Source organism: Eretmochelys imbricata, chromosome 1 (genome assembly GCF_965152235.1).
Source record: "Eretmochelys imbricata isolate rEreImb1 chromosome 1, rEreImb1.hap1, whole genome shotgun sequence".
Lineage (NCBI taxonomy): Eukaryota > Metazoa > Chordata > Testudines > Cheloniidae > Eretmochelys > Eretmochelys imbricata.
The window spans coordinates 270223904-270248831 of NC_135572.1; the positions used below are offsets into that span (position 1 = coordinate 270223904).

A 24928-nucleotide genomic window follows, 5' to 3' on the forward strand; every position below is an offset into this window, starting at 1 on the left:
GAAGCTCTTCCACTTTTGTAGGTAAGTAGTGCAGGTTGACATCTTTCTGCTGAGCACCTGTGCGTCTGCAGAGCAGGAATGCTCTAGCCCTCCCTGAAATCCATTGAGGAACCAAGCCCTGAGGCACTGAACAGCTAGGCTGGGATAAAGCATGCAATCCACATTCTGAGACTTGAGGTGAAGAACAGCTGGAACTTCGGTTGGACAGACAAGTACCAAAGTTGTCAGGGCCGGTTAGGCACTATAAGGATAACTATGGCTCTGTTCTGTCTGATATGTTTCCATGGCCTGTAATTTTAGGAGTTTGGGAGGGGGAAAACGCTCAAAAAATACCCTTCTTCCAGGGTAGAAGGAAGGCGTCTCCCAAGGAATGGTGACCCAGACCCCCTATTAACCAGAAAAGATGGCACTTCTTGTTTTCAGAGAGGGCAAAAAGGTCGACCTGCGACAGTATATCTTTGGGATATACTTCAGAAAATCTGAGTAACCAACTCCCATTTGTAGTCCTGTGAGAAGCATCTGCTAAGGGCATTGACTATGGTATTCTGAAAGCCTGGGAGGTAGATCATGGATATATGGATCTGATGGGTTATGCACCAGAGTTTCATGGCTTTGGCACACAAGGAGGGGGACCTTGCTCCCCACTGCTTGTTGATGTAGAACATGAAGAGCATTGCTTTGCTCTTTCAGAGAATCTACGGAAAACAGAAAATGGACCAGGACATGACCTCTAGGCAGTGTGTGACCTACTATACCTATTCTTATTTGTAGGTGTGTATACACACACACGAGATTGTAAGATAGCTCTCAAGTCCTTCAGTTCTGCTTTTGCAGAACATGGCTACAAGGTGAGTGGTGCAATATCTTTTATTGGACCAACTTCTATTGGTGAGAGAGAGAGAGACAAGCTTTTGAAAGGTTGTGTCCCTCACCAACAGAAATTGGTCCAAAAAAAAGATATGTTACTTGCCTCATTAGAATACATAATTCACCTAATCTGCTGGCTGAGGTGATTGCCACCAAAAAGGCTAGCTTCACTGAGAGATATAGCAAGGAAAATATAGTTAAAGGTTTAATTGGGAGCACCCATTAGTTTTGATAACACCAAGTTCAAGTCTCAAGGGGAAACAGGATCCTCTACCTGAGGGTACAACCTCTCCAGAGCCTTCAAAAACTTTATTGCCATAGAGTTGAAAAAGACAATGACTATAAGCAGCTATAAGTCTGATCTATTGTATGGTCTTATCTGATTTTTAACAATACTCTGGGAAGGAGTGGAACTGGAGGAAATGCGTACAAGATCAGGTTTGTCCAGGGTAACAGAAAAGTGTCTGTGAAAGAGATTCCAGGCTGTGATCTTGTTGAGAGCAAAAACTGATGACATTGCCTACTGACTTTCATTGCAAAGAGGTCTACCTGGGGAGTCCCCCACAGCTGGAAAATGGACTTGGAAAGGCCCAGCAGAGACCACTTGTGGTGGTTGGTAAAACAATCTGCTTAACTGGTCTGCCAAATTGTACTTCATGTATGGAAGGTGAGAGGTTTTCAGGCTGATTTAACTGATGATGGAAAAGTCCCATAGACTGATTGCCTCTAGCACAGAGTTGAGCATGCCCCTCCTTGCATGTTCACATAAAATGTAGCTGCCATATTGTCTGTAAGTACACACAGATTTCTTCCCTTGGTATGGGAATGGAAAGCTCGACAAGCCAGCTAAATGGCCCTCAATTCTGTCATTTATATGCAGAGTTAAATCCTGTGTAGACCACAAACCATGCACCTGCAGGGAACCCAGCTAAGCCCACCCCGAGGACAGCAGCATCTGTAACCAGGGTCAAAACTGGTTGAAGAGGAGAAAACACAACACTCCCCCCACACACACCTCTCCATACACATTTGAAGGGTTTGTACTTAGCCAGCTTTGATGTGGGAGGAAGGGAAGACAGAGTTTGCTACAAAACCTTGGTGGGCTCCACGATAGCTTCATTAATTGGAAGCACCACCCAAGAAGGTCCTGCAGTTGCTAAAATGTCTATCAGCCTGTGGGATGACTCAAACTTCTTCCATCTGGATATTCAAGGTGGAAGCCACTCTTTTTAAAAGGTCTTCATGGGCCAAATAGTCAACAGGTGGGGGTGACGAATCCTCCGAAACCACCATCTCATCAGGTGATGAAGAGGATGAAGCCAAAATTGGCAGAGGTAGACCGTCCCCTGGCTTTTCAAAGGGGAGATTCACCTGAGCAACATCCTCCTGCGTGGTACTGAGCCTGTTACCAGGCATGGTCTCCTTGGTGGGATGGTACTTGACACCTACTTGATGCAGCAGAATGGAGTGGGTGTGGAAAGGACCTGGAAGTAGGTGGCAATTCTCAAGGGTTCCAAAACAGCAATTGGTTAGGCCCAGGAGCCTAATTACTTCCAGGCCATAGATTGCTACACATCAGCCAGGACAGTGCCTGCTCTGGGTGCCAGGGTGTTAAGACCTCAAAGGGGAATGATGAAATATACAACATGACTGCAAGACATATGAGCTAACCTCATAGTCCGAAGATGAATCAGCCTCTTCTGATCAAGGAGGAAGGGAGGCGCTGTTCAGGTTCGTGCTGGTGATCAGCATTGGAAATCCTGGATTTCCAATGATGGACCAGAGGAGTCACCAGCTTCACTCTTGATAGCACCACGCAATGAGGCACCCATGGTACCAAAGTCTGTATTGTAGTAGCTGGCAAAGTTTGACCTGTGGTCTTTGGTGCCAGATAAGAGGACTCTACACCACCTCAGACAATGGTACCAAGAGACTCAATAAGTCACTTGCAGCAGTATAAGCCACTGGAGTTGATGACACCAAGATTGCCTCTGGCTGACGGGTCAATGCAGACAGCACAGAGGAGCCTCACAGTGCCACTTCAGGAGCTGGATATGACAGTGCCTGTGCCAGAGTCGACAGTCCTGCCTGAGCGGACGATTGCCTCAGGAAGTGTCTCAGCTTCGAGTGCTCTCTACTTCCATTATCTGCATGCCTGCTGAACTTCGGTGCCACGGATTCTCCCTCTCCCTTTGGAGGCAGACCTGCAATGTTTCTTCCTTAGCACTGGGAAAGGTGACCAGTGCAGAGACTCACACAATACAGGTCGAGTGCTCCTCACTGAAGCCAAAGCACTCAGCATCCATTCCAAGCAGGAAGGCACAGCGCTTCTTGTGTGAGGAGAAATTTAAGTCTGCCTGTCCTGTCTTTCTTGGTTCTAGGTTTAAAGTCCCTACAAAATTGAGACTGATTTCTGACGTGCAACCCCCCAAGACGCTTCAGGCAACAGGAATGCAAGTCACTCAGTGGCATCAGTTCCTTGCAGGATCAGCAGGGCTTAAATTCTAGTGACCAAGACATGCCCTAGTACGGTTTCCAGTAATGAGAACTGAAGTTTTTGAAAAACATTTAAAAGAAAAACTTATAACTATTGCTAACACTATAAACTACTAAACTAATAAAAATGTGTACAAGTTATATATAAATAGAAGGACAGAACTTGCAATAGCATGACAACTGTCATGGGCAGTAAGAAGGAACTGAGGAGGAGGAGCTCAGGGACAGCCCCACCCTCTGTAACACCATGCAGCAGTGCAGGGTAGCTGGGGATGCCTCAATGGGTCCTACTGAAGGAAAAAATTGACTGTAGTGCACTGGGTGCGCGCACCCCTGAAGTGGAATGGACATTTAATCACTCAAAGAAAAACTGACTAGTTTATTTTTCATCCTTCAAATTGATATGCACACAGTAAACAAGCAGCATGGTGAAAAAAATCAATACTTTCAGTTTCAATAAGATTAAGATGACAATAAAATAACTTAGATTTAAAAAAAAAAACCTAAATCCTCAAAGATTTTACACCTGACAGTATCTTTGTGAATGAACTTGGACTCTGTCCTCCTTCCTACCTCCACAAATGAAAATGTTTAGAAATCATTAAAATTAGCAAAATAATCAAAGTTCTAAAAATTACCACTGAAACCGAAAGGACATATTTTCAGGTGTCTCTCCCTAACACAAACTGGGAAAGTCTCTTTAAAAATATCACAGGTTTACTCCTTCCTGACTGAACTTGGCAAGAAGGGCATGAATAAAAAGACATTATTAGCAAAATAAATGAGCAAGGAATTAGGAGTTAAAGATGGAAAAGATTTAAGTCATCTAGTCTATCCAAGCCCAAACCTCACTAGTGCTGGATTTTTCTGTACAGAATATTCAACTGTTTTGTCTAGTCATTTTAGCTCAAGCAATGAAGTTACCACAACTTCCCTAGGGAAAGCATTCCACAAGCTATTGTAAGTTGAAATAAACTAAACAGAACAATATTTCCTTTATATTCAACCTACATCATCTTTGCTTAGTTTCATCTAATTAATCTTACTCATAGCCCCTGGGGGTCAACCAAACAATTATGATCCCTTCCTGATATTTCTACCAGCATTTTAAGGGTATGACATCACAGCTCAGGCTGTAACTATTACTCTCGGCTCTCAATGATCCTTGAATGCAATCCCCTACCAATGAGTTTACACTTACTATTCGTAGGTCTCCAATGCGCTTTTCAAGAAGTACAGGTAGGCCTTCTGGGAGGGCAGGCACCTGCTTTGGTGTCATGACCTGAGAGGTATTGGTTGGCTGAGTGGCACTTCCATTCTCTCCTGATGGCTCAGACGCTGGGCTGCCATTAGAGGTGCCGTCAAGCAGCTTGTCAAAGTCAATCTCTCCCAGAATCTCCAGGGCACTTTCGGTTTCCTGCAGGAGCTCATGCTCATTTGTGCTACCAAAAATGGAGAGGACAGGATCGGTAACCCTGAGGTTCAAGTCTGAGACATCATTTCCTGTGGTAGCAGAGGAGGAAGGGGGTTTACTAGGGGTGGAGATGGCAACAGTCACTGGGGGTTCTGGATTGGATTCTTTCTTCCTCAGTGCTTCCTTCTCCTTTTGGAACTTCCGGATCATGGCTGCCAGAGAAAGCGAGTCCTTGTATAACTTCTTCTTCTTCTTCTCAGATTTGTGTGAATTTAAAGCCATTACTCTGCAGAGAACAGAAACTTCTGTTAGAACGCATATAACTGCCAATGACAAAATCACTTTCTGTGGGAATTCACAACAGCTCAAAAATAACCAAGTAGGGAGGAAGAATAATAATAAAAATAACTAGTGTGGAGGTTTTGGAATTAATTGAGAAACTTAGCAGTAACAAGTCACCGGGACCGGATGGCATTCACCCAAGAGTTCTGAAAGAACTCAAATGTGAAATTATGGAACGACTAACTATGGTTTGTAACCTGTCCTTTAAATCAGCTACTGTACCCAATGACTGGAAGATAGCTAATATAAAGCCAATATTTAAGGGCTCTAGAGGTGATCCTGGCAATTACAGACTGGTAAGTCTAACATCAGTACTGGGCAAATTAGTTGAAACAATAGTAAAGAATAAAATTGTCAGGCACATAGAAGAACAAATTGTTGCGCAAATGTCAACATGGTTTCTGTAAAGGGAGATCATGTCTTACTAATCTATTAGAGTTTTTTGAGGGGGTCAACAAAGATATGGACAAGGGGATCCAGTGGACATAGTGTACTTAGATTTCCAGAAAGCCTTTGACAAGGTCCCTCACCAAAGGCCCTTATGTAAATTAAGTTGTCATGGGATAAGAGGGAAGATCTTTTCATGACTTGAGAACTGCTTAAAAGACAAGGAACAAAGGGTAGGAATAAATGGTAAATTTTCAGAATGGAGAGGGGTAACTAGTGGTGTTCCCCAAGGCTCAGTCCTAGGACAAATCCTATTCAATTTATTGATAAATGATCTGGAGAAAGGGGTAAACAGTGAGGTGGCAAAGTTTGCAGATGATACTAAACTGCTCAAGATAGTTAAGATCAAAACAGACTGAAGAACTTCAAAAAGATCTCAAAAAACTAAGTGATTGGACAACAAAATGGCAAATGAAATTGAATGTGGACAAATGTAAAGTAATGCACATTGGAAAAAATAACCCCAACTACACATACAACATGATGGGGGCTAATTTAGCTACAACTAATCAGGAGAAAGATCTTGGCGTCATCGTGGATAGTTCTCTGAAGATGTCCATGCAGTGTGCAGCAGCAGCAGTCAAAAAAGCAAATGGGATGTTAGGAATCATTAAAAAAAAAAAAGGGGGATAGAGAATAAGATGGAGACTATCTTATTGCCCTTATATAAATCCATGGTAAGCCCACATCTGGAACACTGCATACAGATGTGGTCCCCTCATCTCAAAAAAGATATACTGGCATTAGAAAAGGTTCAGAAAAAGGCAACTAAAATGATTAGGGATTTGGAACGGGTCCCATATGAGGAGAGATTAAAGAGGCTAGGACTTTTCAGCTTGGAAAAGAGGAGACTCGGGGGGATATGATAGAGGTATATAAAATCATGAGTGGTGTGGAGATAGTGAATAAGGAAAAGTTATTTACTTGTTCCCATAAGAACTAGGGGCCACCAAATGAAATTAATGGGTAGCAGGTTTAAAACAAATAAAAGGAAGTAGTTCTTCACTCAGCGCACAGTCAACCTGTGGAACTCCTTGCCTGAGGAGGTTGTAAAGGCTAGGACTATAACAGGGTTTAAAAGAGAACCGGATAAACTCATGGAGGTTAAGTCCATTAATGGCTATTAGCCAGGATGGGTAAGGAATGGTGTCCCTAGCCTCTGTTTGTCAGAGGGTGGAGATGGATGGCAGGAGAGAAATCACTTGATCATTACCTGTCAGGGTCACTCCCTCTGGGGCACCTGGGATTGGCCACTGTCCACAGACAGGATACTGGGCTGGATGGACCTTTGGTCTGACCCAGTATGGCCATCCTTATGTTCTTATGTTAAGAGCAAAGTCAGCCTTGTGTGCATGCACCATGAGATTTTTACCCAGTCAAAACATTAAAGACCTCATTTCCAACCAAACTGCAAGGGGACCTGGTACTGAAGTCAGGCTTCCTGGCCTGTGATTACCAGGATCACCTCTGGACCCCTTTTTAAAAAGTGGCGTCACATTAGCGATCCTGCAGTCATTTACAAAGTCATATAGTATGTGACCACATAACTAAAGGCTATAACACATATGGACAAGGGGACCAAATTATGATTGCACAGGTAACCTTCATTCTGCATTTGCTAACTTGAGTGCCTATCTTTGCAAACTTAACATTCTTTTAATGTCTTCACATTCTTTTAACTTTAAATTGAGTGTAATCCCTTTGGTTTTTAAAAAACCAAACTGAAAAAACAGACATTCCATCATGTGGAATCATATGGTCACCTACATGGTCATCAACAGAGTCAGATTCACAACACAGATCTCTGCCACTTAAGCTAACAGAGTTACTGATAGCACTATCAGATTGTCATCATGTATATGGACCAACCACTAGAAGTGGAAAAGAAACACTACTAATGGGGTTCACAGATGTTTGCTGACAGCAGAGGTAATGGCAAGATTTGGGAATTTTGGGTTACATTCCAGGTTCTGGAGGGGAGTGCACTCTAATGGTCCCCTCAGGCCTAACTTCTTCTGCCCCATGCTCTCCAAGTTATACCTATCCCAATCCTCTCTTTGCCCTCTCCACCAGCTCTTTGTACCAGTATCCCCCCTCTAGCTTCTAATCCCAGTCTCAGTCTTCTCACCTAGTAAGTACTAGCCTCCCCTCTGAACAGCATGTTGGAGTCTTCATTCCTCCACCTCAGCTCCCACTCACAGTTTCCCACCCCAGGCTCTTCACTACAGTCTCCTTACCTCCTTATCTAGCCAGTCCCAGCCCCTAACCTACCACTGGCTCCTCATGTGATCTCTCTTTCCTATTGCAATGGCTCTGAATCCTAGTCTTCCCCCTGAACTGGTTCCCAGTCCTTTTTCATGTTCACATTTCCCTTCCCCACAGCTGGCTCCCAATTCCAGTCTCTCCTCCCACCACACAAGGCAAGCTCTTACTCCCACAGTTCTATCCCAGCCCTGGTCTCCCCCCATCCTCTTGTCCCAATCTACTCTCTCTACTGACACCCATCACAGGTCCAGTTCTCATCCCCTCTGCATTTAAGTCAGAAGGCTTTTTCCTCCTTGCTGCCTGAGCCCCAGCAAGGGGAACACAGACTACAAAGAGAGACCGTCTCCCTTTTTTGAAGTCAGCTGTTCAGTGCCACTGCAGCCAGGAGCAGCAACTACAAAGTAAGTCTTGCTCAGCCTCTGCCGCCCTGCAGAATTTAGCTGTCAAACTCCAACAAGACTCTATTGAGCGTGTATGAATTGAGATTTTTTTTTCCCCCCCAAATCTTTAGAACTTGGACAAATGTGTGTGGTTTAATCACAGGAACAGCAAGAGACACGTCCAAGGCCAGGATGACATCCCTGTCAAATTTCCAGTCACTGTTCCAAAGCATGGTGGCACTAAACTTCTCAGTGACACAGCTTTTGGATTTGATTTGATGGGCAAAACAACTTACTTTTCCCTAATCTTATTTTCACAAACTACTGAACCATTTTTGCTGAAATTTAAACAAAAAAGCCAGCCTGAGGCAGGCACCCAGCATGGGAAATTTCAGCCCACATGGCTAAAATTTGGCATACTTATAACTAAGCAAATGAAATGCAGAATGGCTGTGTAACCCTAGCTAAAGATGGCACTATGAGTAGAGCGCATAACACACTCCTTTTTGGACTAACAGCACAGAGAGTGTCATAACATTCTATTTCTGTATTTGTCTGTGTACATTAGGCTCTCTGAAAACCCTATCACCATGGTATACAAAAGCAGATAGTAATGGATGAGACAATTACACAAGTATATGTATATACACCACCTAGGTTTACATCACTCTTCAGATTTACGATTTCATCTTGCAGAAGACTGCTTAAATTCCTTATGATAAAAATCATGCTGAAGGAATACTGAAGATGGGAATGGTAGAGTTATGATAGCAATATATTGGCATTTTTTAAAATGTCCTATGTCCAAAACTTACATTCTGCATAACTACTTAAAGTTCTTCATCCAAAAAACTCCAAATCTTTAAACTTAACGGCGTAATTTTGCAAGCCTTTAATACCTTGAATAATACATATATTGTACTTGCTATTTGGAGAAGCACTTCTCCACTTTAAATGGTCAACCAATTAAGTTTGTTAGAAATTGCATTAAGATCAAAACTGGTAGTGAGAAGAGAAGAAATAAAGGGACCAAGGATTAAAAACAACTGAGGCCAAAGGAAAACAAGACTGGACGGGAAAACTGTCTGTGCTTGACTATTATATTTTGTTGTTGCTATGGATGGCTAACCTGCTATTTTTCATTTACTAGGTACTGCAACACATTAAATGCCAGAACTTACATAGATAAGAGATGACTGCAACATGTTGGCAGAAGGGTCACAATAAGAGTATATATTGCAAACACTGGCTTTTTCAGGTTTGCATAATGACTTCAATGTCAAACAAAAAGTAGAAAAGATTATGAAACATTTGAGTTGGTTTTCAATAGCAGATTATTTCACTCAGAAGACCTACAATAGCACCTTCAGATCTATCCCCAATTCTCTCATATATAGACAGAACAGTTGCACTTAGAATGGAAACTGTTGGTCAACCTTAACACTGACTTTAGTCATTCATAACCTTGCACCTTTAGGCTGAAAATTTTCCAGGCTTGTTCTCTATCTGAAGGTAAATTTGGAAAGTTAAACAATAGTTTAACCATTTCACTAGGAGCATGGGGGAAATAAACTCCCTCATCACAGAAAGTTCTCATGTTTTCCCCCCTCCTCCCATTGTTCTAGCACCAAAACAGCTGGAGTCAAATAACTTTCCAGAGCTGTGAAAATTTAAACAGATAAAAATCTAAAAAAGCTTTTAAAAAAAATAGATATCCCTCAAAAATAAAAAACTCAAATTCTGCCTACACTATTTATGTTTAACTAGATTCAGCAAAAAAGTAAAGACTGGCAAACAAACTCAACAGGGGGTGAGGGAACATTAAGCTATTGCTTCTCTTGTTGCTGTGAGGTGCCCTCTCCTTTAAAAACCTGACAGACAGACCTACCCCAGCTGCTTAGGAACTTTCATTTTCCGAGGCTTTTTCTCCTTCTCTGTCCCCTCCTCTTTCCGCTTCCGCTTCTTAATCCCGCGGTCCTCTCCTTCTTTTAGTTTGGATACCTAAAGAACCAAAACGGTGATAGTGTTACCTCTGCTCTACAATGTTATTATTGTATAAAAAGTGCTTCAGCCTTATGTCTAGCAATTCAGAGCTGACATCACTACTAAGCAATTGGGTTAAAGAAGAAGAAAAAAAAAAAAGTGTGAAGGGCACTCCTTCACCTGTTTAGCCAACCACGAGCTCAAGGTCCCAATTACATATTTTCTTATGTACTTTCTTTTTGCTTCTCACCACTTCAGATGACAAATTAGACATATTTCAGAGTGGTAGTAGTGTTAGTCTGTATCAGCAAAAAGAACGACGAGTCCTTGTGGCACCTCAGAGGTTAACAAATTTCTTTGGGCATAAGCTTTCGTGGGTTATAACCCACTTCATCAGATGCATGGAGTGGAAAATATAGTAGACAGGTAGAGATACACAGCACATGAAAAGATGGGAGCTGCCTTACCAAGTGGCGGGGGAGGAGGGGGTCAGTGCTAATGAGCCAATTCAATTAAGGTGGAAGTGGCCTATTCTCAACAGTTGAAAGGGCCTGTCTTCACTACTTGGGTAAAGTTGACCTAAGTTACACTACTTCAGCTACGTGAATAAGGTACCACCCTTGTGCTATTAGAGTGTATGGCAATACTGAAATATTAAGAAATGTTTTAAAAAATTTAAAAGATACATAATTGAATATTCAACAGCCGCCTTGGAAAAGACATCATGTCTGGTTCCACAACTATTCTGCCAAGTAAAGAAAAATTCCAGACAGCAGGCAAAGACATCAGAGAAGATGGAAAATTCTAGGACGGACACAGAACTCATGCAATCCCACTGGCTCCGTCCAACAGGTGGTATAAACAGATTCTAGAATGAGTTGTAACCAACCAGAGACAGAAACAGACAGCGTAAATTTTAATAAAACGCAGTCACTTTTCAGAACAGAACTAAATAAATATTTTGGGAATGTTTTTCCAAGGCTAATTTGGGCATTAGGAACAATTTTAATCTTGCAAATATATTTCATGAAATTGTAAATATCCTCCCTATCTAGAGGAATTCACATTGAATTTTATTTTATATGGCGATGTTGGTTTTTATTGAAATAACATGAGCAGACTTCAACAAGTTTTTAAAAATGGTATGGGTCCAATTTGTTTGCCTGCTTTAAACCGCTGCGTAGCTTTGGAAAGCTAGATAGCCTGCAAAAATCTCAGGTTATTTATGTTAGGAAACCTTGTGACTTCCCAATCCCTTATATGAGAGCAGCAAAATAATGAGACTGACATCACCTCAGGGGTAAAAGTAATATTAAATTCTTATCAGTACGGGGGCTTGACTCCAAGCCCCTGGAAGGGCCGTGGCCTTGGGTGGAAAGGGCAGGGCTGGGGGTCAGCCTCCCCCAGCCAGACCATCCACACTGGCTGGCCCACACCGCCCAGGGCTCCGGGGGTGATTTAAAAGGGCCTGGGGCTCTGGCCGCTGCTGTGGTAGCAGCAGCTGGGAAGGCACCCTTTTAAATCGCCAGCCCTGAGGCAGCTTCCCCTTTTGCCCCACTGCCTGCCAGTAGTCCCTGCCAGAGCGTCCTTTGCCATGGCAGCGCTTTAACGTCGGCTGGGTACGGGCCAGTACTGGCTTCTTACCGGTATGCCATACCGGCCCACTTTCACCCCTGCATCACCTGTATCTATTTATCAGCAAGCTCTCAGTCTTCTCATTTTGTTGTAGCCAGATTATGAAGCCTTTCCTGATTTTCAAATCAGCCATAAATTCCAGAAGGAAGAGAAACTAAGATCACTCACTTTAGGTGGCCTGTGCTTTTTGTCCTCTGCAAAGTCTTCATCCTCTGAATCAGATGCTTGGCGGAATTGCAATGTTCCCGTGTTGATGTAAAATCCCCCATATTTGGTTGTCAGAGATGCAGGAACCAATTCATCATACTGGGCAGGAAATAGAAGAGTCAGGTGATTAACCAACATCACCTTATTAATCGGAAACAATTCACTTACTTAAATACAATCTCTGAACATGAGGTATTAAACACAAACATCTTACATAACTTGCTAGATTTCAAATCATAAACATACCAATGCTGCTGAAAAGTTATTTGTCAACGCTGTGGAGTGCTAGTGTCACAATACTAATCCACTGCTTTTGAAGCAAACTAATAAAAATTCATCTTTGGGAGAAGGCTAGGGTCACCACAGTGGTGATGACACACTATCCATGGAGTGGCAGCGGTGGCACATCAAAAAACACAAACTGTTAGGAGATGAAACAACAGTGGTCCATCTAGGTCAATATTCTGTCTCGGACAGTGTCTACTACCAGAAGATTCAGATGACGATACATGGAACCACGTAGCAGACAATTACGGAATAACTTCCCAAAGGTCAACATAGAATATTTCTTCCCAACTCCATCAGTTATTGAATGACTTACATCCTGCAGTATGCAGACTTAATATTTATTTAATATGCTGGGAATTTTTTTCAAAATCTTACTAAGCTCTTGGCCTCACCAAGGTCCGCTAGCCACAGACTCCACAGATTTATTATATATTGAATAAAAATATTTCCCTTTATCAATTTTTAATGTGTTGCATTTCAGTTTCACAGAATTCACTCTTATTTTTCTAGTATAAGAAAGAGTGCCCAATTTACCTTCTCTATACCGTTCATTTTTTTTCCATGATCCTCTCTCAGTTTCTCTCTAAATGGTCCTTATCTTTCTGTGCCTCTAATTATTGTCATCGCCTCTTCCTAGACCCTTTATTTCTGCTATATATTTTGAGATAAGGTGATCAGACAGAACAGAATATTGCAGGTAAGGGGATCCATGAATTTATGTACAGGATTTATAATATTTATAATCAATTTATGTTGGGGTTTTAGAATATTTTCAGTGTTAAAAGTATAATACTGAAAATATTGTAATATTTTATTTGCTTTTTTCTGAACCTCTGCTCAGTTTAGCGTTTGTTTCACTGAGCTGTCTGCAATGATACCCAGGTCATCTTCTTGTGTAATTACATTTAATCACAGCGGCGTGTCTGAATAGTTCATATCATTATTTCCACCGTCCTTTACTTTGTCAACATTAAATGACATTACCACCATGTTGTCCATTCAACTGGCTTTGACAGTCATCTGAAGTTCCTCACAATCTTCTCAAGTAGCCTACAGAACGGTCATCTGCAAAAGTTACCACCTTACCATTCCCAGCTCATGACTGTGTCATATACCACCAATGGTAGCATAAAACACTATACCACCCCAAAATTAACCTTATGCAATATAATCATCGAAACGTAGGGCTGTAAGGAACCTTGAGAAGTCAAGTCCAGCTCCCTGAGCTGAGGCAGGACCATCCTTGAGAGGCCATGTTCGTAACTAGAGATTTACTCCTACTTGGTTTACCCTCACTCAGCCAGTTTCTAATCCACAACAGTATTTCTTTATTTTGTGTAGCACCTACACCATTATAGTTGATTTCTAGATAGATTGAAAAAAAAGCAAAAAGCACATATTCTACCTCAAAGTTTAGACTAAAAGACATATAGAGAAAGGGTATAATATTAAATGGAATAGTTGAGATGGTAACTGGTCGTGGTAAGTACTATAATTTACTAAAAACTTAAAAAAAACAAAACAAAAACAAAAAACCATACGTTACCCCCCTCTCCCACAGCCTAGTCATATGTTAGTCAATTTCTTGTAGATATTTTGCTAGCAGTGAATCTTCAAGAAGGCTCTGAATACAGAGAGTAGCAGTCTCGTTGATTCACTCAGGAACAACATTCCACAGAGTGTCATGAAAGAAGTGCTTGCAAGAGGACTGGAAGAGTGGGGCATTGAGCGGCAGCATGAAAGGACAATGAAAATGAAACAAGCATCTTAAGTTTGATGATGTGGAAGAGGGAGTGGAAGGGATGAGATGGTCAGCTTGATGAGTGAGAAATATGATTCTAGCGACAACATTTTTTATGGGTAGGGAGTGGTGAAAGAATGGGAAGTCTGTACAACACTGGTGACTAGGAGTCCAGAGAGAAGACATTTACAATACCTATGAGAAAAGATTACAAGAACTATCACAACTGCAGTGTGTGGATAGAGAAATGGATTTCTGAACTATTTTGAAAGAACAAGAGACAGCATTTGGATGTGCCTTAGAGGTATGAGGCATAGGAGATGGAAAAGTCAAAGGTGACCTCAAGATACAGGCCTGAGCAACAGGGAGATTGGTGCTTGTCAAATATAAAAGAAATGGAGAAGGCGACGGCTTGCAAGAAAGAAAAGGAACTGCTCTTTGGCTGTGTCAGCTTGAGCTGACACACACCAATAAGAGGAAATGTTGGAGACAGGCCAAGATCCAGAATTGAACAGATGGAGACAAATTAGAAGCAAACAAGTGAACGTGAGTCACTGGGATGGAGATGGTAACTGAAGACATAAGAGCATATGAGATCACTTCATGAAAGGATAAAAAACGAGAAGGGGGAAAAAATCAAGAACAGAACAATGAAGGATGAAACTGAGGACCACCACCCAATCAAAAGAGGTAGTCAACAAAAGCCAGGAGATGTAGGTAAAGAACCAGGAAAGAACAGAATAGCAAAAGCTTAGGGTGGCTAAGATGTGGAGGGTATGATCAATGGTATCAAAAGCAGTAGAGCGCTAGAAGGAGGAGCATAAATTAAAAAAACCTTAAGATTTGACTAGGAAGAGGTTGTTAGAAGCCTCGATGACAGCAGTTTCAATGGAATAAAGGAGGCAGAAGCCAGACTGGAGGGGATCCAGTAGGGAGTTGGAGATGAATGTGGCAGTGGTTGTAAATCATAATATTTGATAAGGTCATGGGTAAAAAGAAAGAGTTAAATGGAAAAGGCACTGGAGAAAAAGGCAAGAGGTTAAATGAAGATGAAGGAGGAAACAGTAGTAGTGAGGCAAAGGAGGTTAGGAGGCAAGAGGGAATGAGGAATCACTGAAACACACTGAGGTCACAAAAAAGATCATGCAAGTGTGAGGGGGAGGTAGTGTTAGAGGGAGAGAAAGTGGAAGGCAGACAGCGCAAAGAAGTACACTATGATGTCAATCCTCTCTTTAAAAAGTCCGCAAAATCTTGCTAAAAGAAGGTGCAGAGGGAAGTTTAGGGTGAGAATCAACAGTAGTAACAGGCAACAGTGACTTCAGGCATAAAAATCAACAAGGGGGGGAACTTGTAGTGGAAGAAGTCAATGCAGCCATATAACTTTCTTCATAGACTCCTAGTGATCCAAGGAGATAAAGGAAGTCGGAAAAGAAAGGCTGTGAATGATGACTCTTTTTAGAGATGGAGTGGGCATTCCACTGGGAACAGGAGTAGATTTAGTGAAGTTAGAATATGTAAGTTCAAAGGAATGGGAGCAAGTGATGACAAGGGCAATTCTGCAGGGAGACTGGGGGAAGCCAAAGGTGGGACAAATGTCATCCCAGGCCAGAAAATGGTGGCAGTGAGAGAGAAGAAAGAAAAAACGGGGAGTGAACTGTTGAGGGTTGGGCAGGAAGTACTGACATGAGCGGAGAAGAGAGCTGTGTAAAAGAAGCGGGATGAAGGAGAAAAGCAGGAACTATACCACAGAAAGTTAGTGAATCAACCAGACAAACAGAAATTTTAAGGATTTAATTCAATATGTATAAAACCAAACAAGCAGAATATAAACTATCCAGTGGTTCAATAAGCAAATGGCTAACGAGATCAGTGAGACATAGATGGACAGAAAGATACCAGATGATGTTTCAACAGCGGCTTGCGAAAGTGTCAAAGGGCTTTTTGAAAGTCCACAAAAATTCATCCTGCTCAAAAAAATTCTCCTTTACAGAAGTTATGCTGGTTTGTTCCCATCACAACACATATGTCTAATTTAGAATTCTATATTTAATTTGTTTTCGACCACTTTACCCAATGCTGAAATAATGCTAACTGATCTATAACACCCATGATCACACCGAAAGCCTTTTTAAAAAATAGGTACAACATTTGCTAACTTTTAATACTCCACTGTGTTAGCTGATTACAATGTGGATTACAAAATATTGGGAGCAGCTTAACTACTTCATTCTGAAGCTCCTTCAGAATTCTTGTATGAAAAAACATATGGTCCCCTATCAGTTTGTTCCTCCTTGTTCCTAATGCAAAGAAGCTGAATGATTTTCTGAAATGTCCTAATCCTCTTTATTTGCTGTCAGGCATGGGGAAAAATTCTTATCACAGGACCATAGCAGCTAAGACTTCAGATATGGTTGTCTGATGAGAAAAATAAAGAGCAACTAGCAAAAGACTTATTAAAAAAAAAATTGCGGTTAATTTTTAAGTACATCAGAAGCAGGAAGCCTGCCAAAAATCAGTGGGGCCACTGGACAATCAAGGTGCTAAAGAAACACTCAAGGAAGACAAGGCCATTGCAGAGAAGCTAAATTAATTCTTTGTATCAATCTTCACTGCAGAGGATGTGAGGGAGATTCCCACACCTGAGCCATTCTTTTTAGGGAGGAAATATGAGGCCCTGTCCCAGATTGAGCTGTCAGGAGAGGTGGTTTTGGAACAAACTGATAAACTGAACAGTAATAAGTCACCAGGACTTCAGAACTCTTGGGTGAATACGATGAAGGAACTCAAATATGAAATTTCAGAACTACTACTGTGGTATGCAACCTATTGTTTAAGTCAGCATGTATTACATGACAGGAGGATAGCTAACGTGAAACCATAATTATAAAAATGCTCCAAAGGCGATCCTGGCAATTACAGGCTGGTAAGTTTAAATTCAGTACCAGGCAAATTGGTTAAAACTATAGTAAACAACAGAATTATTAGATACATGAACACGATTTGCTGGGGAACAGTCAACACAGCTTTTGTAAAGGGAAATCATGCCTCACCAACCTATTAGAATTCTTTGAGGGGGTTAATAAACATGTGGACAAGGGTGATCCAGTGGATATAGTGTACTTGGACTTTCAGAAAGCCTCTGACAACGTCCTTCATCAAAGGCTCTTAAGCAAAGAAATGAATGATGGAATAAGAGGGAAGGTCCTCTCACGGATCAGTAACTGGTTAAAAAGACAAGAAACAAAGGGTAGGAATACATGGTCCATTTTCACAATGGAGAAAGGTAAATAGCAGGGTCCCCCAAGGATCTATACTGGAACCAGTGAGGTTCAACATATTCATAAATGATTTGGAAAAGGGCAAACAGTAAGGTGGCAAAGTTTGCAGATGATACAAAATTAATTATCTTGAGTAAGTCCAAAGAAGACTGAGAAGAGTTACAAAGAGATCTCACAAAACTGAGCGACTGGGCAACAAAATGGCAGATGAAATTCAATGTTGATAAATGCAAAGTAATGCACATTGTGTTTTCCAAAATGATAGGGTATAAATCAGCTGTTACCACTCAAGAAAGATCTTTGAGTCATAGCGGATAGTTCTCTGAAAACATTACTCAATGTACAGCAGCAATCAAAAAAGCAATGTTAAGAACCATTAGGAAAGGGATAGATAAGATGACAAAAAATGTAATGCCACTATATAAATCCATAGTATGCCCACATCTTGAATACTGTGTGCAGTTTTGGTTGCCCCATCTCAAAAAAGATATATTAGAATTGGAAAAAGTACAGAGAGGGCAACAAAAATTATTAGTGGTATGGAACAGCTTCCATATGCAGAGAGATTTAGAGGATTGGGACTGTTCACTTTAGAAAAGAGATGGCTAGTGGGGGGATATGACAGAGGTCTATAAAATCATAAATGGAGTGAAGGAAGTGTTATTTACCCTTTCACACAACACACGAACCAGGGGTCAACCAATTAAATTAATAGACAGCAGGTTTAAAACAAACAAAAGGAAATACTTCGCACAGTCGACCTGTGGAACTCATTGCTAGGGAATGTTTTGAATGCCTAAAGTATAACTGGGTTCCAAAAAGAATTTGATAAGTTCATGGAGGACAGGTCCATCAAGGGCTATTACCCAAGATGATCAGGGACACAACCCTATGCACTGGGTGTCCCTAAACCTCTAACTGCTAGAAACTGGGACTGGAAAAGAAGGGATGGATCGCTAGATAAATTGCCCTGTTCTGTTCACTTCCTCTGAAGCATCTGGCACTGGCCACTGTCAAAAGACAACATACTGGGCTAGGTGGATGACTGGTTTGACCCCATGTGGCCAGTCTTAAGAAAGGTTGTCCCTCTCTTGGGTTGTGGACTCATTCTCAAAAGTTAAGAATGAAATCAATTACTGTTATGACTGTCAAAAGGCAGTTCTTCAGACAATCATGCACTCTAGGCATTCTGTTTTGGACTACTGTGGAAGGGCTCCTTATTTTTGTTCTTATACTGAGCATGTCTAATTCTCAGACAGAAATATTTAGGTTTGTCTCTTTATGTAAGAGAACTACCATAGTCTCAGTTCTGATGCAATCTAAACAAATATTCAAATATCTAAATATTATGGATGTCTATTTGGTTTTGAAATCTAGATCTGGTTATAGGCAGTAACACTGGTTTAGCCTTTTACTAATACTACCATTTGTTGTCTCCACAAATATTTTACTCGTTGTATCTCACACTCCAGCTTCAAGCCAGTAGAAAAAAAAAAAACTGACAGGGCAGAAACATTCACACTGAGCTCTACAGTCACATCTGTATTAAGTCCTGGAGATGATTTGGTGTATATATAGACTCATGGGTTTGTTTTTGTTAAGCTCACTGTGGAAAATCTATGTTCTTCCACTACAGTGCTGTAGGACACTAAGAACACATTTCCATCAAGCACAACTTAGCCTGAAATGCAGGTGGGCTTAGTGGTTAAAAGCTTTTATTAAACATGCACGTGCAATGTCATCTGTTGTAAGCTTGATAATATTCAAGTGTAACTTTATAGTTAAGCACTGACATATCACATTCTCCTTTATCTCCTCTCTCAATACCTGTGTAATTTTTGTCAGTCTTAGACCAAGTTCACAATCATTAGCCCACTGTATGGAGTCAAGAAATTGAAACCATGTGAATGGTAGTTGCTGTAGCCTGGTAATCTGGCAGCTTCAAGTATGTAGATCTGATTGTTCTGCAGTTATAGCGCTAAAGATCCAGAAATATTTACTTTTCAGGTTTACTGCCCCTAAGGGTAAGTTTTCAGAAATAATGGCCAGGATTGTCTTTCAGTACTATGAACAATGACAAAGCACTTTCTAAATTTTCAAAAAGAGATCCCCTCCTCAGAAAGAAGTAAGGAAGACTTCAGTCATAGTGGTAGTTATGTCCATCATGAAACACATGTCCACAAATCTGCCTGTCTTGATCTCCTTGACTCTGACCGTCTCAGCCCCAGCTCAGTTTCTTAGGTATGCTCCAAATAGGTCACAATCACATAAATTTTGATCACTGCCTTTCATGCAACTGCAAGATCTCTAAAACTGAAGTTGCATTTAGTAACTGAATAAGTGACATAAATCAAGGTGACGAACTTCTGGATCTCATTTTTCATTTTACAGAAGTGAGAATTTTTTTATGGACAAATTGCCATTTTCTGCTTCCACAGATTTCATATGCAGAGCGGTCACATACATGTAACACTTAGAAGAGGACTACTCTTCTCAGAAAGACTCATGCATTTGGCAAGTTACAAAAAAATCTGCTATTAAATAAATATTTAGATTTCCATGAATTGTGAGAAGTGTCCTCAGTTTTTCACATTGATTTAACATACTCTTCTGTACCACATGCAAACTTTAAGATTACTTGGACCAGGGCCGTCAGTACTGCCTTGTGGTGATTCAGGATTTTATTTGATTTTATTTTTATTTTTAAACCCAAGGAACTCAGGGTGATTTGATGTTTTCCAGACATTTCTCTTCGTAAAAAAAGTCAACTAAGTCTGTGGGTAATTTTTAAAAATACAGATGTTTAGTTTGGAAATTAATATTTGACACTGTGTTAAGCTACCTGGCCCTGACAGCACCAAAGGCTTCAGTTCAGCAAGGTACTTAAACACATGGCTAACTTTAAGCACCTCAGGTGTCCCATCAAAGTCAATGGGAGTGCTCACGTGCTTGAAGTTAGATCCCTGCTTAAGTACCTTGCTGAATCTAGGCCTACAATTGCAATTATTATATTGGTAACGAACAAGTAGTACAGAGGACCTTTCCCATCTAAAGGGAATCAAATTACACTATAAAAATAGCAAATCAAATTGTTGTTTATTTTACTACAAAGCCTACTCAGGCTTGCTTGGCAAAAACAACTGTCTTTGAACTATCTGACTGTAGTTTGCAATATAGCTTTATTCTTCATCTTAAACTAACTGTCCGTGACATTTGCCAGGTTCTAGAAGCTACTAAACTACCTACTTTGTCCTCCTTGGGGAAAAGAAAAGAAAAAGAGAAAAGATACTTACTAGTAACTTACTAGAGGTTACTTACTAGTAACCTTTGTGCATTCACACTTACAGGATATTGCACTCCTGGCATCGAGATACAGTTGTGCCCTGAAAAGCTGTCTCTATAGAGGAGTGCACAAGAGAGCTTGTGTGAGGGTAACAGTGCATTTTTTTTAGGCTTTGTCTACACCACAGAACTGTCTCAACAAAGAAGTTATGCTGCTTCAATTAAAGTGCTTTAATTAAACCGCTGTTGCATGTCCACACTATGATCCTTGTGTCTGGTGACAGAGCACATCCACACTAGCAGCTCTTGCATTGACAGAGAGCAGTGCACTTTGGGAAGCTATCCCACTAAGCAACTGGCCACAGGATACTTTGGGAAGAGTTTGCAATACCTCCTGGGGCAAGTACAGCGTAGCATGATGCAGGTTTCTCAATCCCATCATTCCATGGGCATCCTATTAGATTGCCAGCTGCTTTTCAATTGACATGGATAGGGGGAGGAGGACAGGAGGGGTGTGTGCGTGCGCGAGAGAGAGAGCATGCGAGCGTCGGGGAGACAGTGTGTGTGTGTTCGGGAAGCGTGAGAGAGATTGTGTATGTGAGAGACAGTGTGTGTTGAAGCGTGTACGTTATGGGAAGAGGCTACTGAGCAGAGCTTAGGACTGATGTGCGTGGGGGAGGGGTGTCCCTGTCCCCCAAGTTTGGTTGCTTGGGCTGCTGTCTGAATTAAGCGAGAGCTTGCTGACACATTCTCCCCCAGTTGACCCCTCCCCCCGCACACTGGTCCCCAGCTCTGCTCAGCAACCTCTTCCCCTAACACCGCTCTCTCCCCCTCCTCCCCCCCAGCTGCTCACTTTGCCTGCCAGCTGATTCCACATTAATGATTTTGTGATTCCCTTTGAGTTCTCCCACATACTCCTCAGATACCAGGAGCTGCATCCTCATCACCTCTGAGAGCTCTCCACCCTGAGAAATGTCAAAGTTTCCCAGAGTTTTGAAAGGGGAGGGGTATAGTGAGCAGAGCGGTCACGGTGGACACTGGGGGAGGCCAGTTACGTCAACATAATGAACGGCAGAATCTACACTGATGCTTTGTCACTTTAACTTTGCCACAAAAAGCTTTATGCCTCTCATCGAGGTGGTTTTATTTTGTTTGCAAAACAGCAGAGTTTTGCTGCCAAAAGTAGCTTTGTAGTGTGTACACCTCCACTGTTTTGCTAGCAAAAGCTATCTTTTGCCGACAAAACTGTGTAGTGTAGACAAGGGCTTTCATACAGTGGACAACATCTCCCAGCTGCAAAGTCCTATGTTATGTAGGGCTTGGAGGTAGAGGGGAAGGTGGAGATGCAGTAACACAGAGGCAACTCTAGGAACAACAGCTACTGGTAAATAACCTCTTTCTCCTAGGAGAGCCTCTGAGTATTCTAATTTGCAGAGAGATTATCAAACAGTGCTCTACCAGAAGTGCACCAGGCAAGGATTTCTTCGCTAAATGCATGCTGTAGCACTGCGTTCCCAAACTATGCATCAGAGCATAATGCTAAATCCAAGGATCAATGTCTGGTGAAAGTGTGCATTGAACTTCAAGTTGCTGCTCTGCAAATCTCCACCAGGAAATCTTAGCTAAGGCCTGCCACTGATACAGTGGGTCTTGCAAAACGGGTCTTTAAATCAAGAAGTACTGGTTTCCTAGCTGACATGTAGGAATGTTCTATACACCACCTATCCCAATATGAAAGTCTATTTGGTAATGGGTTCTACCTGGCATTTCTCCCTAAATGCTACAAGTAGCCCATTAGTATTTTCTAAAGAGCTCTCTCTCTTTTCAGGTTTAAGAAAAAAAAAGTACCCTCACTACATCTACAGTATGTAGACAAGTTTCTTAAGTGGGAATGGGATTGGGGGGAAATACATTGAGGTAAGTGGAAATTTGAGACCACCTTATGCATGAAGCTGGAATGGGGCTTGTCTTTGTGTACTACAGTATATAAGGTTGAGTGGCCATCAAAGCACTGATCTCATGCTTCTAGAAGGGGTAATACCGATCAGGAAAGCTAATTTTGATTAATAAATGTTGAAGAGGCTCATGCAAGATGCTCATACACAGGACCTATCAGCTTCATTAAAATGAAATTTAGGGGTCATGAAAGGAGAGGCAGGAAGTACATTTACCATAACTTTAAGGAACCTGGAGACTGTAGGATGAGAGAAGATGGATTTGTCCCCAACAAAATTGCAAGAAAGCAAAATATTGCTATCAAATGGACTTTTATGGAGAGTATGGCTAGGCCCTGAAACTTAAGATGTAGGAGGTACTCTAGAACTGCAAGGATCTCCACTGGAGATGGAGTGAGTCCCTTACCTATGGCCCAGACAGTTAACTGTTTCCATTTTTGCACATTGCATTTTAGGATAGAGAACCTCCTGGATTGCAAGAGGGATGTCTGAACCCTCAAAAATCAGAAACTGTCTTCCAATTAGCCTCCGCACTGCAAGATGGAGCAGAATACGGACGCTGGACTTCAGAAAAGCAGACTTTGACTCCCTCAGGGAACTGATGGGCAAGATCCCCTGGGAGAATAACATGAGGGGGAAAAGGAGTCCAGGAGAGCTGGCTGTATTTTAAAGAATCCTTATTGAGGTTACAGGGACAAACCATCCCGATGTGTAGAAAGAATAGTAAATATGGCAGGCGACCAGCTTGGCTTAACAGTGAAATCCTTGCTGATCTTAAATACAAAAAAGCAGCTTACAAGAAGCGGAAGATTGGACAAATGACCAGGGATGAATATAAAAATATTGCTCAGGCATGCAGGAGTGAAATCAGGAAGGCCAAATCACACCTGGAGTTGCAGCTAGCGAGAGATGTTAAGAGTAACAAGAAGGGGTCTCTTCAGGTATGTTAGCAACAAGAAGAAAGTCAAGGAAAGTGTGGGCCCCTTACTGAATTGGGGAGGCAACCTAGTGACAGAGGATGTGGAAAAAGCTAATGTACTCAATGCTTTTTTTGCCTCTGTCTTCACGAACAAGGTCAGCTCCCAGACTACTGCACTGGGCAGCACAGCATGGGGAGGATGTGACCAGCCCTCTGTGGAGAAAAGTGGTTCGCGACTATTTAGAAAAACTGGACGAGTACAAGTCCATGGGGCCGAATGTGTTGCATCCGAGAGTGCTAAAGGAGTTGGAGGATGTGATTGCAGAGCCATTGGCCATTATCTTTGAAAACTCATGGCGATCGGGGGAAGTCCCTGAAGACTAGAAAAAGGCTAATGTAGTGCCCATCTTTAAAAAAGGGAAGGAGGAACTACAGGCCAGTCAGCCTCACCTCGGTCCCTGGAAAAAAAACATGGAGCAGGTCCTCAAGGAATCAATTCTGAAGCACTCAGAGGAGAGGAAAGTGATCAGGAACAGTCAGCATGAATTCACCAAGGGCAAGTCATGCCTGACTAATCTAATTGCCTTCTGTGATGAGAAAACTGGTTCTGTGGATGAAGGGAAAGCAGTGGACGTGTTGTTCCTTGACTTTAGCAAAGCTTTTGACATGGTCTCCCACAGTATTCTTGCCAGCAAGTTAAAGAAGTGTGGGCTGGATGAATGGACTATAAGGTGGATAGAAAGCTGGCTAGATTGTCAGGCTCAACGGGTAGAGATAAATGACTCCATGTCTAGTTGGCAGCCGGTATCAAGTGGAGTGCCCCAAGGGTCAGTCCTGGGGCCGGTTTTGTTCAATATCTTCATAAATGATCTAGAGGATGGTGTGGATTGCACCCTCAGCAAGTTTGCAGATGACACTAAACTGGGAGGAGAGGTAGATATGCTGGAGGGTAGGGATAGGATACAGAGGGACCTAGACAAGAGGATTGGCCCAAAAGAAATCTGATGAGGTTCAACAAGGACAAGTGCAGAGTCCTGCACTTAGGACGGAAGAATCCCATGCACCGCTACAGACTAGGGACCAAAAGGCTCGACAGCAGTTCTGCAGAAAAGGACCTAGGGGTTACAGTGGACGGGAAGCTGGATAGGACTCAACAGTGCCCTTGTTGCTAAGAAGGCCAATGGCATTTTGGGATGTATAAGTAGGGGCATTGCCAGCAGATCGAGGGACGTGATCGTTCCCCTCTATTCGACATTGGTGAGGCCTCATCTGGAGTACTGTGTCCAGTTTTGGGCCCCACACTACAAGAAGGATGTGGAAAAATTGGAAAGAGTCCAGCGGAGGGCAACAAAAACGATTAGGGGACTGGAACACATGAGTTATGAGGAGAGGCTGAGGGAACTGGGGATGTTTAGTCTACGGAAGAGAA

At 42.0% G+C, this 24928-nt stretch overlaps 1 protein-coding gene across 1 annotated transcript in view; it reads right to left on the reverse strand.

Moving 5' to 3' along the window:
- Window positions 1-24928, reverse strand: part of UBN2 (ubinuclein 2) — a 99922-nt gene that overhangs the window by 53739 nt on the left and 21255 nt on the right. Inside the window, exons 4-6 of the mRNA XM_077831168.1 lie at window positions 11998-12135; window positions 10100-10212; window positions 4565-5063 (exon numbers count right to left, since the gene is read on the reverse strand). Coding sequence (XP_077687294.1) covers window positions 4565-5063; window positions 10100-10212; window positions 11998-12135 — 750 coding nt within the window. The remainder of the gene's footprint in view (window positions 1-4564; window positions 5064-10099; window positions 10213-11997; window positions 12136-24928) is intronic.